Source organism: Salvelinus namaycush, unplaced genomic scaffold (genome assembly GCF_016432855.1).
Source record: "Salvelinus namaycush isolate Seneca unplaced genomic scaffold, SaNama_1.0 Scaffold917, whole genome shotgun sequence".
Lineage (NCBI taxonomy): Eukaryota > Metazoa > Chordata > Actinopteri > Salmoniformes > Salmonidae > Salvelinus > Salvelinus namaycush.
The window spans coordinates 51,116-70,085 of NW_024061661.1; the positions used below are offsets into that span (position 1 = coordinate 51,116).

At 44.7% G+C, this 18,970-nt stretch overlaps 1 protein-coding gene across 1 annotated transcript in view; it reads right to left on the reverse strand.

Annotated features, from left to right (window-relative positions):
- The window catches only part of LOC120043437 (microtubule cross-linking factor 1), a gene marked incomplete at its 3' end in the record, with an annotated part of 88,242 nt that overhangs the window by 41,607 nt on the left and 27,665 nt on the right, over positions 1–18,970 (reverse strand). Inside the window, exon 7 of the mRNA XM_038988021.1 lies at positions 7,834–8,067. Within this exon, the coding sequence (XP_038843949.1) occupies positions 7,834–8,067 (234 nt within the window). The remainder of the gene's footprint in view (positions 1–7,833; positions 8,068–18,970) is intronic.

Here is an 18,970-nt window from a genome sequence, read left to right on the forward strand (position 1 = left end):
TTAAACACGACTACAGACATGGAATAACACGGTTATTAAACACGACTACAGACATGGAATAACAAGGTTATTAAACACGACTACAGACATGGAATAACAAGGTTATTAAACACGACTACAGACATGGAATAACACGGTTATTAAACACGACTACAGACATGGAATAACAAGGTTATTAAACACGACTACAGACATGGAATAACAAGGTTATTAAACACGACTACAGACATGGAATAACAAGGTTATTAAACACGACTACAGACATGGAATAACAAGGTTATTAAACACGACTACAGACATGGAATAACAAGGTTATTAAACACGACTACAGACATGGAATAACAAGGTTATTAAACACGACTACAGACATGGAATAACAAGGTTATTAAACACGGCTACAGACATGGAATAACAAGGTTATTAAACACGGCTACAGACATGGAATAACACGGTTATTAAACACGACTACAGACATGGAATAACAAGGTTATTAAACACGACTACAGACATGGAATAACAAGGTTATTAAACACGACTACAGACATGGAATAACAAGGTTATTAAACACGACTACAGACATGGAATAACAATGCTATTAAACACGACTACAGACATGGAATAACACGGTGATTAAACACGACTACAGACATGGAATAACAAGGTTATTAAACACGACTACAGACATGGAATAACAAGGTTATTAAACACGACTACAGACATGGAATAACAAGGTTATTAAACACGACTACAGACATGGAATAACAAGGTTATTAAACACGACTACAGACATGGAATAACAAGGTTATTAAACACGACTACAGACATGGAATAACAAGGTTATTAAACACGACTACAGACATGGAATAACAATGTTATTAAACACGACTACAGACATGGAATAACACGGTGATCAAACACGACTACAGACATGGAATAACAAGGTTATTAAACACGACTACAGACATGGAATAACAAGGTTATTAAACACGACTACAGACATGGAATAAGAAGGTTATTAAACACGACTACAGACATGGAATAACACAGTTATTAAACACGACTACAGACATGGAATAACAAGGTTATTAAACACGACTACAGACATGGAATAACACGGTTATTAAACACGACTACAGACATGGAATAACACGGTTATTAAACACGACTACAGACATGGAATAACACGGTTATTAAACACGACTACAGACATGGAATAACAAGGTTATTAAACACGACTACAGACATGGAATAACAAGGTTATTAAACACGACTACAGACATGGAATAACAAGGTTATTAAACACGACTACAGACATGGAATAACACGGTTATTAAACACGACTACAGACATGGAATAACACGGTTATTAAACACGACTACAGACATGGAATAACAAGGTTATTAAACACGACTACAGACATGGAATAACAAGGTTATTAAACACGACTACAGACATGGAATAACAAGGTTATTAAACACGACTACAGACATGGAATAACACGGTTATTAAACACGACTACAGACATGGAATAACAAGGTTATTAAACACGACTACAGACATGGAATAACAAGGTTATTAAACACGACTACAGACATGGAATAACAAGGTTATTAAACACGACTACAGACATGGAATAACACGGTTGTTAAACACGACTACAGACATGGAATAACAAGGTTATTAAACACGACTACAAAGACATGGAATAACAAGGTTATTAAACACGACTACAGACATGGAATGACAATGTTATTAAACACGACTACAGACATGGAATAACACGGTGATTAAACACGACTACAGACATGGAATAACACGGTGATTAAACACGACTACAGACATGGAATAACAAGGTTATTAAACACGACTACAGACATGGAATAACAAGGTTGTTAAACACGACTACAGACATGGAATAACACGGTTATTAAACACGACTACAGACATGGAATAACAAGGTTATTAAACACGACTACAGACATGGAATAACAAGGTTATAAAACACGACTACAGACATGGAATAACAAGGTTATTAAACACGACTACAGACATGGAATAACAAGGTTATTAAACACGACTACAGACATGGAATAACAAGGTTATTAAACACGACTACAGACATGGAATAACACGGTTATTAAACACGACTACAGACATGGAATAACAAGGTTATTAAACACGACTACAGACATGGAATAACACGGTTATTAAACACGACTACAGACATGGAATAACAAGGTTATTAAACACGACTACAGACATGGAATAACAAGGTTATTAAACACGACTACAGACATGGAATAACAAGGTTATTAAACACGACTACAGACATGGAATAACAATGCTATTAAACACGACTACAGACATGGAATAACACGGTGATTAAACACGACTACAGACATGGAATAACAAGGTTATTAAACACGACTACAGACATGGAATAACAAGGTTATTAAACACGACTACAGACATGGAATAACAAGGTTATTAAACACGACTACAGACATGGAATAACACGGTTATTAAACACGACTACAGACATGGAATAACAAGGTTATTAAACACGACTACAGACATGGAATAACAAGGTTATTAAACACGACTACAGACATGGAATAACAAGGTTATTAAACACGACTACAGACATGGAATAACAAGGTTATTAAACACGACTACAGACATGGAATAACACGGTTATTAAACACGACTACAGACATGGAATAACAAGGTTATTAAACACGACTACAGACATGGAATAACAAGGTTATTAAACACGACTACAGACATGGAATAACAAGGTTATTAAACACAATGACAAAGCAGGAAGAGGAGCAGCAAATCAGTGAACTAACCAACCAACAAACTGAGAGTCAGTCAATCAATCACTCAGTTGACCAATCAAACGACTCGATCCTGCACTGATGAATGATTGAGTGTTTTGAGCTAGATGTCAACCCTCCTCCTGGAGAACTATTGAGAATGCAGGCTTTTGCTCCAGCCCTGTTATACACTGTTTGGTCACTGTGCTCTAACAAGATGTACTCAGCTCAATCCTCCTAAGTGATCGACTGCCTTTTTGGTTTGTTCCTTAGGAGCTCATGAGGAGACACGTGGACAGATAGGACTCAACCAGGACGGGAGGTCATGAGCAGACACGTGGACAGATAGGACTCAACCAGGACGGGAGGTCAAGAGCAGACACGTGGACAGATAGGACTCAACCAGGACGGGAGGTCAAGAGCAGACACGTGGACAGATAGGACTCAACCAGGACGGGAGGTCATGAGCAGACACGTGAACAGATAGGACTCAACCAGGACGGGAGGTCAAGAGCAGACACGTGGACAGATAGGACTCAACCAGGACGGGAGGTCATGAGGAGACACGTGGACAGATAGGACTCAACCAGGACGGGAGGTCAAGAGCAGACACGTGGACAGATAGGACTCAACCAGGACGGGAGGTCATGAGCAGACACGTGGACAGATAGGACTCAACCAGGACAAGAGGTCATGAACAGACACGTGGACAGATAAGACTCAACCAGGACGGGAGATCATGAGCAGACACGTGGACAGATAGGACTCAACCAGGACGGGAGGTCAAGAGCAGGCACGTGGACAGATAGGACTCAACCAGGACGGGAGGTCAAGAGCAGACACGTGGACAGATAGGACTCAACCAGGACAAGAGGTCATGAACAGGCACGTGGACAGATAGGACTCAACCAGGACAAGAGGTCATGAGCAGGCACGTGAACAGATAGGACTCAACCAGGATGGGAGGTCAAGAACAGACACGTGGACAGATAGGACTCAACCAGGACAGGAGGTCATGAGCAGGCACGTGAACAGATAGGACTCAACCAGGACAAGAGGTCATGAGCAGGCACGTGAACAGATAGGACTCAACCAGGATGGGAGGTCAAGAACAGACACGTGGACAGATAGGACTCAACCAGGACGGGAGGTCATGAGCAGGCACGTGAACAGATAGGACTCAACCAGGACGGGAGGTCAAGAACAGACACGTGGACAGATAGGACTCAACCAGGACGGGAGGTCATGAGCAGGCACGTGAACAGATAGGACTCAACCAGGACGGGAGGTCATGAGCAGGCACGTGGACAGATAGGACTCAACCAGGACGGGAGGTCATGAGCAGGCACGTGGACAGATAGGACTCAACCAGGACGGGAGGTCATGACCAGGCACGTGGACAGATAGGACTCAACCAGGACTGGAGGTCATGAGCAGGCACGTGGACAGATAGGACTCAACCAGGACTGGAGGTCATGACCAGGCACGTGAACAGATAGGACTCAACCAGGACGGGAGGTCATGAGCAGGCACGTGGACAGATAGGACTCAACCAGGACGGGAGGTCATGAGCAGGCACGTGGACAGATAGGACTCAACCAGGACGGGAGGTCATGACCAGGCACGTGGACAGATAGGACTCAACCAGGACTGGAGGTCATGAGCAGGCACGTGGACAGATAGGACTCAACCAGGACTGGAGGTCATGACCAGGCACGTGAACAGATAGGACTCAACCAGGACGGGAGGTCATGACCAGGCACGTGGACAGATAGGACTCAACCAGGACGGGAGGTCATGAGCAGGCACGTGGACAGATAGGACTCAACCAGGACGGGAGGTCAAGAGCAGACACGTGGACAGATAGGACTCAACCAGGACAAGAGGTCATGAACAGACACGTGGACAGATAGGACTCAACCAGGACAAGAGGTCATGAACAGGCACGTGGACAGATAGGACTCAACCAGGACGGGAGGTCATGAGCAGGCACGTGAACAGATAGGACTCAACCAGGATGGGAGGTCAAGAACAGACACGTGGACAGATAGGACTCAACCAGGACGGGAGGTCATGAGCAGGCACGTGGACAGATAGGACTCAACCAGGACGGGAGGTCATGACCAGGCACGTGGACAGATAGGACTCAACCAGGACGGGAGGTCATGAGCAGGCACGTGGACAGATAGGACTCAACCAGGACGGGAGGTCATGACCAGGCACGTGGACAGATAGGACTCAACCAGGACTGGAGGTCATGAGCAGGCACGTGGACAGATAGGACTCAACCAGGACTGGAGGTCATGACCAGGCACGTGAACAGATAGGACTCAACCAGGACGGGAGGTCATGAGCAGGCACGTGGACAGATAGGACTCAACCAGGACGAGAGGTCATGAGCAGGCACGTGGACAGATAGGACTCAACCAGGACGGGAGGTCATGACCAGGCACGTGGACAGATAGGACTCAACCAGGACTGGAGGTCATGAGCAGGCACGTGGACAGATAGGACTCAACCAGGACGGGAGGTCATGACCAGGCACGTGGACAGATAGGACTCAACCAGGACGGGAGGTCATGAGCAGGCACGTGGACAGATAGGACTCAACCAGGACGGGAGGTCATGACCAGGCACGTGGACAGATAGGACTCAACCAGGACGGGAGGTCATGAGCAGACACGTGAACAGATAGGACTCAACCAGGACGGGAGGTCATGAGGAGACACGTGGACAGATAGGACTCAACCAGGACGGGAGGTCATGAGCAGACACGTGGACAGATAGGACTCAACCAGGACTGGAGGTCATGAGCAGGCACGTGGACAGATAGGACTCAACCAGGACTGGAGGTCATGATTAGGCACGTGGACAGATAGGACTCAACCAGGACTGGAGGTCATGAGCAGACACGTGGACAGATAGGACTCAACCAGGACGGGAGGTCATGACCAGGCACGTGGACAGATAGGACTCAACCAGGACGGGAGGTCATGACCAGGCACGTGGACAGTTAGGACTCAACCAGGACTGGAGGTCATGAGCAGGCACGTGGACAGATAGGACTCAACCAGGACGGGAGGTCATGACCAGGCACGTGGACAGATAGGACTCAACCAGGACGGGAGGTCATGAGCAGGCACGTGGACAGATAGGACTCAACCAGGACGGGAGGTCATGACCAGGCACGTGGACAGATAGGACTCAACCAGGACGGGAGGTCATGAGCAGACACGTGAACAGATAGGACTCAACCAGGACGGGAGGTCATGAGGAGACACGTGGACAGATAGGACTCAACCAGGATGGGAGGTCATGAGCAGACACGTGGACAGATAGGACTCAACCAGGACTGGAGGTCATGAGCAGGCACGTGGACAGATAGGACTCAACCAGGACTGGAGGTCATGAGCAGGCACGTGGACAGATAGGACTCAACCAGGACTGGAGGTCATGAGCAGACACGTGGACAGATAGGACTCAACCAGGACGGGAGGTCATGACCAGGCACGTGGACAGATAGGACTCAACCAGGACTGGAGGTCATGACCAGGCACGTGGACAGATAGGACTCAACCAGGACGGGAGGTCATGAGGAGACACGTGGACAGATAGGACTCAACCAGGATGGGAGGTCATGCCTTTTTGTCCTCGTATGAATGACTTTTACATTTAGTTTTGAGTCTCTTTTCAATGTTTTAATTTGAAATGTAACTAATTGTAGATTAAACTAGCTAATTTCATAATCTCTTGAACCTCTGTGATTTCAACAGTAGAACAAACTAAAATTAAGAAAAAACGAATTTGTTTTGACAGCATACCTATCTAACTAGTTAACTATTTAACTATCTAACTAGCTAACCAGCTAGCAGATTTACAGCATCATTCGCTATCAGCCGATAGCCACTCTTTTCCCGAAGTTTATCGTCTCTAGTCGTCTCAACTTAAAAGGCCTAGGAGTCACTGGCACTTGCTTGTGTGTCATGAGTGAGTGTGTCGTTGCAGAAAAATAAAGAGGCCTGTAAATGTTAAATAAATAAATAAAAGGCATGTAAATGTTAAATAAAATAAATAAAGAGGCCTGTAAATGTTAAATAAAATAAATAAAGAGGCCTGTAAATGTTAAATAAAATAAATAAAAGGCCTGTAAATGTTAAATCAATAAATAAAAGGCCTGTAAATGTTAAATAAAATAAATAAAAGGCCTGTAAATGTTAAATAAATAAATAAAAGGCCTGTAAATGTTAAATAAATAAATAAAAGGCATGTAAATGTTAAATCAATAAATAAAAGGCCTGTAAATGTTAAATAAAATAAATAAAAGGCCTGTAAATGTTAAATAAAATAAATAAAGAGGCCTGTAAATGTTAAATAAATAAATAAAAGGCATGTAAATGTTAAATCAATAAATAAAAGGCCTGTAAATGTTAAAATAAATAAATAAAAGGCATGTAAATGTTGAAATAAAATAAATTAGAGGCCTGTAAATGTTAAATAAATAAATAAAAGGTCTGTAAATGTTAAATAAATAAATAAAAGGCATGTAAATGTTGAAATAAAATAAGAGGCCTGTAAATGTTAAATAAATAAATAAAAGGCCTGTAAATGTTAAAATAAATAAAAGGCATGTAAATGTTGAAATAAATAAATGGGTAGTTGTTATGGGAGGGGGGGGGGCACCTGCACCCCAAAGCTCTGTGCATGGCCCTACCTCTGAGTGTGCTGTCTCCTCCCCGGTCTCTGTCCTCTTCCCCAGCCTCCAGACTAAACTACCTGGGGTTCAGCCTCTAGCCAGTCACCTCACCTCTGAGTGTGCTGTCTCCTCCCCGGTCTCTGTCCTCTTCCCCAGCCTCCAGACTAAACTACCTGGGGTTCAGCCTCTAGCCAGTTATCTCACCTCTCAGTGTGCTGTCTCCTCCCCGGTCTCTGTCCTCTTCCCCAGCCTCCAGACTAAACTACCTGGGGTTCAGCCTCTACCTGGGGTTCAGCCTCTACCTCTAGCCAGTCATCTCACCTCTGAGTGTGCTGTCTCCTCCCCGGTCTCTGTCCTCTTCCCCAGCCTCCAGTGCATGAGGATCCAGCGTAGCTTCATATAGAAGATGACGGTGTTGTGTCTGAACAACTGGACCTCCTGCTGCAGTAGGGTTCTCTCCTGGACCCAGGGAGCCTCGTGGGCCTGCAGGCCCGTCAGATCCAGACCCGCCCTGGGCCTCACACCCTGCGGATCCAGCCGCCTCCGTTCCTCATCCTGGTGGGAGATAGGGAGAGGAGGTTGGGAGGGAGGGAAGGTTGGGCGGGAGGGGAGGTTGGGAGGGAGGGAAGGGGTGGTAAGAGAAACAGAGGAGGAGGGGGGTGAAATGTGGGGTAGGGAGATAGGGAGGGGAACATTTTGTTATTCTCCATTATTTCCTCATTGGGGTGGGTAGGGAGGTGGAAAGCGGGGGGGGGGGGGGGGTAAGGTCAGGAGTTTTCCCCACATGACCCCTCGTTGAAAACTACTGTACATTTAGGTCCCAGAGTTTGTCAAAGGTCCTGGAGGGTTCCGTGACCATGTGACCTAACCAGGAAAAACTCTGAGCCCTGGAGATAGTCTTTAACCAGGCCCCAGAGCCCTCAAGAGAGTCTTTAACCAGGCCCCAGAGCCCTCAACAGAGTCTTTAACCAGGCCCCAGAGCCCTCAACAGAGTCTTTAACCAGGCCCCAGAGCCCTCAAGAGAGTCTTTATCCAGGCCCCAGAGTCCTGGAGATAGTCTTTAACCAGGCCCCAGAGCCCTGAAGATAGTCTTTAACCAGGCCCCAGAGCCCTGAAGAGAGTCTTTAACCAGGCCCCAGAGCCCTGGACACAGTCTTTAACCAGGCCCCAGAGCCCTGAAGAGAGTCTTTAACCAGGCCCCAGAGTCCTGAAGAGAGTCTTTAACCAGGCCCCAGAGCCCTGAAGATAGTCTTTAACCAGGCCCCAGAGCCCTCAAGAGAGTCTTTAACCAGGCCCCAGAGCCCTGAAGAGAGTCTTTAACCAGGCCCCAGAGCCCTGAAGATAGTCTTTAACCAGGCCCCAGAGCCCTGAAGAGAGTCTTTAACCAGGCCCCAGAGCCCTGGACACAGTCTTTAACCAGGCCCCAGAGCCCTGAAGAGAGTCTTTAACCAGGCCCCAGAGTCCTGAAGAGAGTCTTTAACCAGGCCCCAGAGCCCTGAAGAGAGTCTTTTACCTGGCCCCAGAGCCCTGAAGAGAGTCTTTAACCAGGCCCCAGAGCCCTCAAGAGAGTCTTTAACCAGGCCCCAGAGACCTGAAGAGAGTCTTTAACCAGGCCCCAGAGCCCTGAAGATAGTCTTTAACCAGGCCCCAGAGCCCTGAAGAGAGTCTTTAACCAGGCCCCAGAGCCTTGAAGATAGTCTTTAACCAGGCCCCAGAGCCCTGGAGATAGTCTTTAACCAGGCCCCAGAGCCCTGAAGAGAGTCTTTAACCAGGCCCCAGAGCCCTGAAGAGAGTCTTTAACCAGGCCCCAGAGCCCACAAGAGAGTCTTTAACCAGGCCCCAGAGCCCTCAAGAGAGTCTTTAACCAGGCCCCAGAGCCCTCAAGAGAGTCTTTAACCAGGCCCCAGAGCCCTCAAGAGAGTCTTTAACCAGGCCCCAGAGCCCTCAAGAGAGTCTTTAACCAGGCCCCAGAGCCCTCAAGAGAGTCTTTAACCAGGCCCCAGAGCCCTCAAGATAGTCTTTAACCAGGCCCCAGAGCCCTCAAGATAGTCTTTAACCAGGCCCCAGAGCCCTCAAGATAGTCTTTAACCAGGCCCCAGAGCCCTGAAGAGAGTCTTTAACCAGGCCCCAGAGCCCTGAAGATAGTCTTTAACCAGGCCCCAGAGCCCTCAAGATAGTCTTTAACCAGGCCCCAGAGCCCTGGAGATAGTCTTTAACCAGGCCCCAGAGCCCTGAAGATAGTCTTTTACCTGGCCCCAGAGCCCTGAAGAGAGTCTTTAACCAGGCCCCAGAGCCCTCAAGAGAGTCTTTAACCAGGCCCCAGAGCCCTGAAGAGAGTCTTTAACCAGGCCCCAGAGCCCTGAAGATAGTCTTTAACCAGGCCCCAGAGCCCTGAAGAGAGTCTTTAACCAGGCCCCAGAGCCTTGAAGATAGTCTTTAACCAGGCCCCAGAGCCCTGGAGATAGTCTTTAACCAGGCCCCAGAGCCCTGAAGACAGTCTTTAACCAGGCCCCAGAGCCCTGAAGAGAGTCTTTAACCAGGCCCCAGAGCCCTGAAGAGAGTCTTTAACCAGGCCCCAGAGCCCACAAGAGAGTCTTTAACCAGGCCCCAGAGCCCTCAAGAGAGTCTTTAACCAGGCCCCAGAGCCCTCAAGAGAGTCTTTAACCAGGCCCCAGAGCCCTCAAGAGAGTCTTTAACCAGGCCCCAGAGCCCTCAAGAGAGTCTTTAACCAGGCCCCAGAGCCCTCAAGATAGTCTTTAACCAGGCCCCAGAGCCCTCAAGATAGTCTTTAACCAGGCCCCAGAGCCCTCAAGATAGTCTTTAACCAGGCCCCAGAGCCCTCAAGATAGTCTTTAACCAGGCCCCAGAGCCCTGAAGAGAGTCTTTAACCAGGCCCCAGAGCCCTGAAGATAGTCTTTAACCAGGCCCCAGAGCCCTCAAGATAGTCTTTAACCAGGCCCCAGAGCCCTGGAGATAGTCTTTAACCAGGCCCCAGAGCCCTGAAGAGAGTCTTTAACCAGGCCCCAGAGCCTTGAAGAGAGTCTTTAACCAGGCCCCAGAGCCCTGAAGATAGTCTTTAACCAGGCCCCAGAGCCCTGAAGATAGTCTTTAACCAGGCCCCAGAGCCCTGAAGATAGTCTTTAACCAGGCCCCAGAGCCTTGAAGATAGTCTTTAACCAGGCCCCAGAGCCCTGAAGAGAGTCTTTAACCAGGCCCCAGAGCCCTGAAGATAGTCTTTAACCAGGCCCCAGAGCCCTGAAGAGAGTCTTTAACCAGGCCCCAGAGCCCTGAAGAGAGTCTTTAACCAGGCCCCAGAGCCCTGAAGAGAGTCTTTAACCAGGCCCCAGAGCCCTGAAGAGAGTCTTTAACCAGGCCCCAGAGCCCTGAAGAGAGTCTTTAACCAGGCCCCAGAGCCCTGAAGATAGTCTTTAACCAGGCCCCAGAGCCCTGAAGAGAGTCTTTAACCAGGCCCCAGAGCCCTCAAGATAGTTTTTAACCAGGCCCCAGAGCCCTGAAGATAGTCTTTAACCAGGCCCCAGAGCCCTGAAGAGAGTCTTTAACCAGGCCCCAGAGCCTTGAAGAGAGTCTTTAACCAGGCCCCAGAGCCCTGAAGAGAGTCTTTAACCAGGCCCCAGAGCCCTGAAGAGAGTCTTTAACCAGGCCCCAGAGCCCTGAAGATAGTCTTTAACCAGGCCCCAGAGCCCTGAAGAGAGTCTTTAACCAGGCCCCAGAGCCCTGAAGATAGTCTTTAACCAGGCCCCAGAGCCCTGAAGATAGTCTTTAACCAGGCCCCAGAGCCCTGAAGAGAGTCTTTAACCAGGCCCCAGAGCCCTGAAGATAGTCTTTAACCAGGCCCCAGAGCCCTGAAGATAGTCTTTAACCAGGCCCCAGAGCCCTGAAGAGAGTCTTTAACCAGGCCCCAGAGCCCTCAAGATAGTCTTTAACCAGGCCCCAGAGCCCTGAAGAGAGTCTTTAACCAGGCCCCAGAGCCCTGAAGAGAGTCTTTAACCAGGCCCCAGAGCCCTGAAGAGAGTCTTTAACCAGGCCCCAGAGCCCTGAAGAGAGTCTTTAACCAGGCCCCAGAGCCCTGAAGAGAGTCTTTAACCAGGCCCCAGAGCCCTGAAGATAGTCTTTAACCAGGCCCCAGAGCCCTGAAGAGAGTCTTTAACCAGGCCCCAGAGCCCTGAAGAGAGTCTTTAACCAGGCCCCAGAGCCCTGGAGAGAGTCTTTAACCAGGCCCCAGAGCCCTGAAGATAGTCTTTAACCAGGCCCCAGAGCCCTCAAGATAGTCTTTAACCAGGCCCCAGAGCCCTCAAGATAGTCTTTAACCAGGCCCCAGAGCCCTCAAGATAGTCTTTAACCAGGCCCCAGAGCCCTCAAGATAGTCTTTAACCAGGCCCCAGAGCCCTCAAGATAGTCTTTAACCAGGCCCCAGAGCCCTCAAGATAGTCTTTAACCAGGCCCCAGAGCCCTCAAGATAGTCTTTAACCAGGCCCCAGAGCCCTGAAGAGTCTTTAACCAGGCCCCAGAGCCCTGAAGAGAGTCTTTAACCAGGCCCCAGAGCCCTCAAGATAGTCTTTAACCAGGCCCCAGAGTTCTGAAGAGAGTCTTTAACCAGGCCCCAGAGCCCTGGAGATAGTCTTTAACCAGGCCCCAGAGCCCTGGAGATAGTCTTTAATGCATGGAGCCCCAGACCGAGGGTGATTGACCGTCATCTTGAACTTCTTCCATTTTCTAATAATTGCGCCAACAGTTGTTGCCTTCTCACCAAGCTGCTTGCCTATTGTCCTGTAGCCCATCCCAGCCTTGTGCAGGTCTACAATTTAATCCCTGATGTCGTTACACAGCTCTCTAGTCTTGGCCATTGTGGAGAGGTTGGAGTCTGTTTGATTGAGTGTGTGGACAGGTGTCTTTTATACAGGTAACAAGTTCAAACGGGTGCAGTTAATACAGGTAATGAGTGGAGAACAGGAGGGCTTCTTAAAGAAAAACTAACAGGTCTGTGAGAGCCGGAATTCTTACTGGTTGGTAGGTGATCAAATACTTATGTCATGCAATAAAATGCAAATGAATTACTTAAAAATCATACAATGTGATTTTCTGGATTTTTGTTTTAGATTCCGTCTCTCACAGTTGAAGTGTACCTATGATAAAAATTACAGACCTCTACATGCTTTGTAAGTAGGAAAACCTGCAAAATCGGCAGTGTATCAAATACTTGTTCTCCCCACTGTTTTTATTATTTACAGTATGTAGCCTACACCCCCCTACATATGTATTATTTACAGTATGTACACCCCCCTGCATATGTATTATTTACAGTATGTACACTCCCCTAAATACTTATTATTTACAGTATGTACACTCCCCTACATATGTATTATTTACAGTATGTACACCCCCCTGCATATGTATTATTTACAGTATGTACACTCCCCTAAATACTTATTATTTACAGTATGTACACTCTACATATTTATTATTTACAGTATGTACACCCCCCTGCATATGTATTATATACAGTATGTACACTCCCCTAAATACTTATTATTTACAGTATGTACACTGCCCTACATATGTATTATTTACAGTATGTACACCCCCCTACATATGTATTATTTACAGTATGTACACCCCCCTACATATGTATTATTTACAGTATGTACACTCCCCTACATATGTATTATATACAGTATGTACACCCCCCTACATATGTATTATATACAGTATGTACACCCCCCTACATATGTATTATTTACAGTATGTAGCCTACACTCCCCTACATATGTATTATATACAGTATGTACACTCCCCTACATATGTATTATATACAGTATGTACACCCCCCTACATATGTATTATTTACAGTATGTAGCCTACACTCCCCTACATATGTATTATTTACAGTATGTACACCCCCCTACATATGTATTATATACAGTATGTACACTCCTCTACATATGTATTATTTACAGTATGTAGCCTACACTCCCCTACATATGTATTATTTACAGTATGTAGCCTACACTCCCCTACATATGTATTATTTACAGTATGTACACTCCCCTACATATGTATTATATACAGTATGTACACTCCTCTACATATGTATTATTTACAGTATGTAGCCTACACTCCCCTACATATGTATTATTTACAGTATGTAGCCTACACTCCCCTACATATATATTATTTACAGTATGTAGCCTACACCCCCCTACATATGTATTATATACAGTATGTACACTGCCCTACATATGTATTATTTACAGTATGTACACTCCCCTACATATGTATTATTTACAGTATGTACACTCCCCTACATATGTATTATTTACAGTATGTACACCCCCCTAAATATGTATTATATACAGTATGTACACTCCCCTACATATGTATTATATACAGTATGTACACCCCCCTACATATGTATTATTTACAGTATGTACACCCCCCTACATATGTATTATATACAGTATGTACACTCCCCTACATATGTATTATATACAGTATGTACACCCCCCTACATATGTATTATTTACAGTATGTAGCCTACACCCCCCTACATATGTATTATTTACAGTATGTAGCCTACACCCCCCTAAACACTTATTATTTACAGTATGTACACTCCCCTACATATGTATTATTTACAGTATGTACACTCCCCTACATATGTATTATATACAGTATGTAGCCTACACTCCCCTACATATGTATTATTTACAGTATGTACACTCCCCTACATATGTATTATTTACAGTATGTAGCCTACACCCCCCTACATATGTATTATTTACAGTATGTAGCCTACACCCCCTAAACACTTATTATTTACAGTATGTACACCCCCCTACATATGTATTATTTACAGTATGTACACTCCCCTACATATGTATTATATACAGTATGTACACCCCCCTACATATGTATTATTTACAGTATGTACACTCCCCTACATATGTATTATTTACAGTATGTACACTCCCCTACATATGTATTATATACAGTATGTACACTCCCCTACATATGTATTATATACAGTATGTACACTCCCCTACATATGTATTATATACAGTATGTACACCCCCCTACATATGTATTATTTACAGTATGTAGCCTACACTCCCCTACATATGTATTATTTACAGTATGTACACTCCCCTACATATGTATTATATACAGTATGTACACCCCCCTACATATGTATTATATACAGTATGTACTCTCCCCTACATATGTATTATTTACAGTATGTACACCCCCATACATATGTATTATTTACAGTATGTACACCCCCATACATATGTATTATTTACAGTATGTACACTCCCCTACATATGTATTATTTACAGTATGTACACCCCCCTACATATGTATTATTTACAGTATGTACACTCCCCTACATATGTATTATTTACAGTATGTACACCCCCCTACATATGTATTATTTACAGTATGTACACCCCCCTACATATGTATTATTTACAGTATGTACACTCCCCTAAATACTTATTATTTACAGTATGTACACTCTACATATTTATTATTTACAGTATGTACACCCCCCTGCATATGTATTATATACAGTATGTACACCCCCCTACATATGTATTATTTACAGTATGTACACCCCCTTTACATATGTATTATTTACAGTATGTACACTGCCCTACATATGTATTATTTACAGTATGTACACTCCTCTACATATGTATTATATACAGTATGTACACTCCCCTAAATACTTATTATTTACAGTATGTACACTCCCCTAAATACTTATTATTTACAGTATGTACACTCCCCTAAATACTTATTATTTACAGTATGTACACTCCCCTAAATACTTATTATTTACAGTATGTACACTCCCCTAAATACTTATTATTTACAGTATGTACACTCCCCTAAATACTTATTATTTACAGTATGTACACTCCCCTAAATACTTATTATTTACAGTATGTACACTCCCCTAAATACTTATTATTTACAGTATGTACACTCCCCTAAATACTTATTATTTACAGTATGTACACTCCCCTAAATACTTATTATTTACAGTATGTACACTCCCCTAAATACTTATTATTTACAGTATGTACACTCCCCTACATATTTATTATTTACAGTATGTACACTCCCCTAAATACTTATTATATACAGTATGTACACTCCCCTACATATGTATTATTTACAGTATGTACACCCCCCTGCATATGTATTATTTACAGTATGTACACCCCTCTACATATGTATTATTTACAGTATGTACACTCCCCTCTCCTGGGTGATGGGGCCGTGTGCAACAGCCACTGGCCTTTCTCACCTATATGAATGAACCGAATATGTTGACCGAATCAATTTAATTACACTTTTAATTTATATGCAATAAAAAGTCTCATTAAAGTTTGGTTATATATTCTGATGCCTTTCTGATGTCAACATTGGTGTGGACACGAGAGGCTGTAGCCAATAGCATAGTCTATCACCTACATTTAGACATGTAGGTTAACTATTTATGGACATATACAGACACATGTTTTTAACAGAATAGCTAGTGTGTTTATTTTGTTTTTCAAAATCAATTTAATTGGCTATTTTGGTTAATGCCCTTGGTGCCTTGTCAGACGGCCTTGATGCCCTGGCATATTGGGCACATAACCTGCGATCGTGATCCAGCCGGGAACTGCATTTCTGCCCCAGCTGTGTCCCTCAGCTGTTCCCCCCCAAAACATCAACCGGACAACACACAGTTACCATCAGAGCTGTACCCCCAAAACATCAACAGGACAACACACAGTTACTATCAGAGCTGTACCCCCCAAAACATTAACCAGACAACACACAGTTACTATCAGAGCTGTACCCCCAAAACATCAACCAGACAACACACAGTTACTATCAGAGCTGTACCCCCAAAACATCAACAGGACAACACACAGTTACTATAAGAGCTGTACCCCCCAAAACATTAACCAGACAACACACAGTTACTATCAGAGCTGTACCCCCAAAACATCAACCAGACAACACACAGTTACTATCAGAGCTGTACCCCCAAAACATCAACAGGACAACACACAGTTACTATCAGAGCTGTACCCCCAAAACACCAACCGGACAACACACAGTTACTATCAGAGCTGTACCCCCAAAACATCAACAGGACAACACACAGTTACTATCAGAGCTGTACCCCCCAAAACATCAACCGGACAACACACAGTTACTATCAGAGCTGTACCCCCAAAACATCAACCGGACAACACACAGTTACTATCAGAGCTGTACCCCCAAAACATCAACCGGACAATACACAGTTACCATCAGAGCTGTACCCCCAAAACATCAACAGGACAACACACAGTTACTATCAGAGCTGTACCCCCAAAACTTCAACCAGACAATACACAGTTACTATCAGAGATGTACCCCCAAAACATCAAAAGGACAACACACAGTTACTATCAGAGCTGTACCCCCAAAACATCAACCGGACAACACACAGTTACTATCAGAGCTGTACCCCCCAAAACATCAACCAGACAACACACAGTTACTATCAGAGCTGTACCCCCAAAACATCAACCGGACAATACACAGTTACCATCAGAGCTGTACCCCCAAAACATCAACAGGACAACACACAGTTACTATCAGAGCTGTACCCCCAAAACTTCAACCAGACAATACACAGTTACTATCAGAGATGTACCCCCAAAACATCAAAAGGACAACACACAGTTACTATCAGAGCTGTACCCCCAAAACATCAACAGGACAACACACAGTTACAATCAGAGCTGTACCCCCAAAACATCAACCAGACAACACACAGTAACTATCAGAGCTGTACCCCCAAAACATCAACCAGACAATACACAGTTACTATCAGAGCTGTACCCCCAAAACATCAACCGGACAACACACAGTAACTATCAGAGCTGTACCCCCAAAACATCAACCAGACAACACACAGTAACTATCAGAGCTGTACCCCCAAACTATCAACCAGACAACACACAGTAACCCTCAGAACAGGCCAAAATAATATCCTGGATACCAATGTTTGGCAACGACACGGAGTACAAGGAGTGAAATGTCATAACTGTCAAATCCTAATTTAAAATCTGTGGGCTTGAGATTGACCATTTATCGAGACTTATCATTGACGTCAACGCAGGATTAAAACAAAAATACATGCATGAATCTCAAGTTTGAAATCCAGAGTCTTCTTCCAAACAGAAGTCTGTAACCCTATGGACTGTATAGTACAGTACATAACCCTAGTGACGTCTGTAACCCTACAGACTGTATAGTACAGTACATAACCCTAGTGACGTCTGTAACCCTACAGACTGTATAGTACAGTACATAACCCTAGTGACGTCTGTAACCCTACAGACTGTATAGTACAGTACATAACCCTAGTGACGTCTGTAACCCTACAGACTGTATAGTACAGTACATAACCCTAGTGACGTCTGTAACCCTACAGACTGTATAGTACAGTACATAACCCTAGTGACGTCTGTAACCCTACAGACTGTATAGTACAGTACATAACCCTAGTGACGTCTGTAACCCTACAGACTGTATAGTACAGTACATAACCCTAGTGACGTCTGTAACCCTACAGACTGTATAGTACAGTACATAACCCTAGTGACATATGTAACCCTACAGACTGTATAGTACAGTACATAACCCTAGTGACGTCTGTAACCCTATAGACTGTATAGTACAGTACATAACCCTAGTGACGTCTGTAACCCAACAGACTGTATAGTACAGTACATAACCCTAGTGACGTCTGTAACCCTACAGACTGTATAGTACAGTACATAACCCTAGTGACGTCTGTAACCCTACAGACTGTATAGTACAGTACATAACCCTAGTGACGTCTGTAACCCTACAGACTGTATAGTACAGTACATAACCCTAGTGACGTCTGTAACCCTACAGACTGTATAGTACAGTACATAACCCTAGTGACGTCTGTAACCCTATAGACTGTATAGTACAGTACATAACCCTAGTGACGTCTGTAACCCAACAGACTGTATAGTACAGTACATAACCCTAGTGACGTCTGTAACCCTACAGACTGTATAGTACAGTACATAACCCTAGTGACGTCTGTAACCCTATAGACTGTATAGTACAGTACATAACCCTAGTGACGTCTGTAACCCTACAGACTGTATAGTACAGTACATAACCCTAGTGACGTCTGTAACCCTACAGACTGTATAGTACAGTACATAACCCTAGTGACATATGTAACCCTACAGACTGTATAGTACAGTACATAACCCTAGTGACGTCTGTAACCCTATAGACTGTATAGTACAGTACATAACCCTAGTGACGTCTGTAACCCTACAGACTGTATAGTACAGTACATAACCCTAGTGACGTCTGTAACCCTATAGACTGTACAGTACAG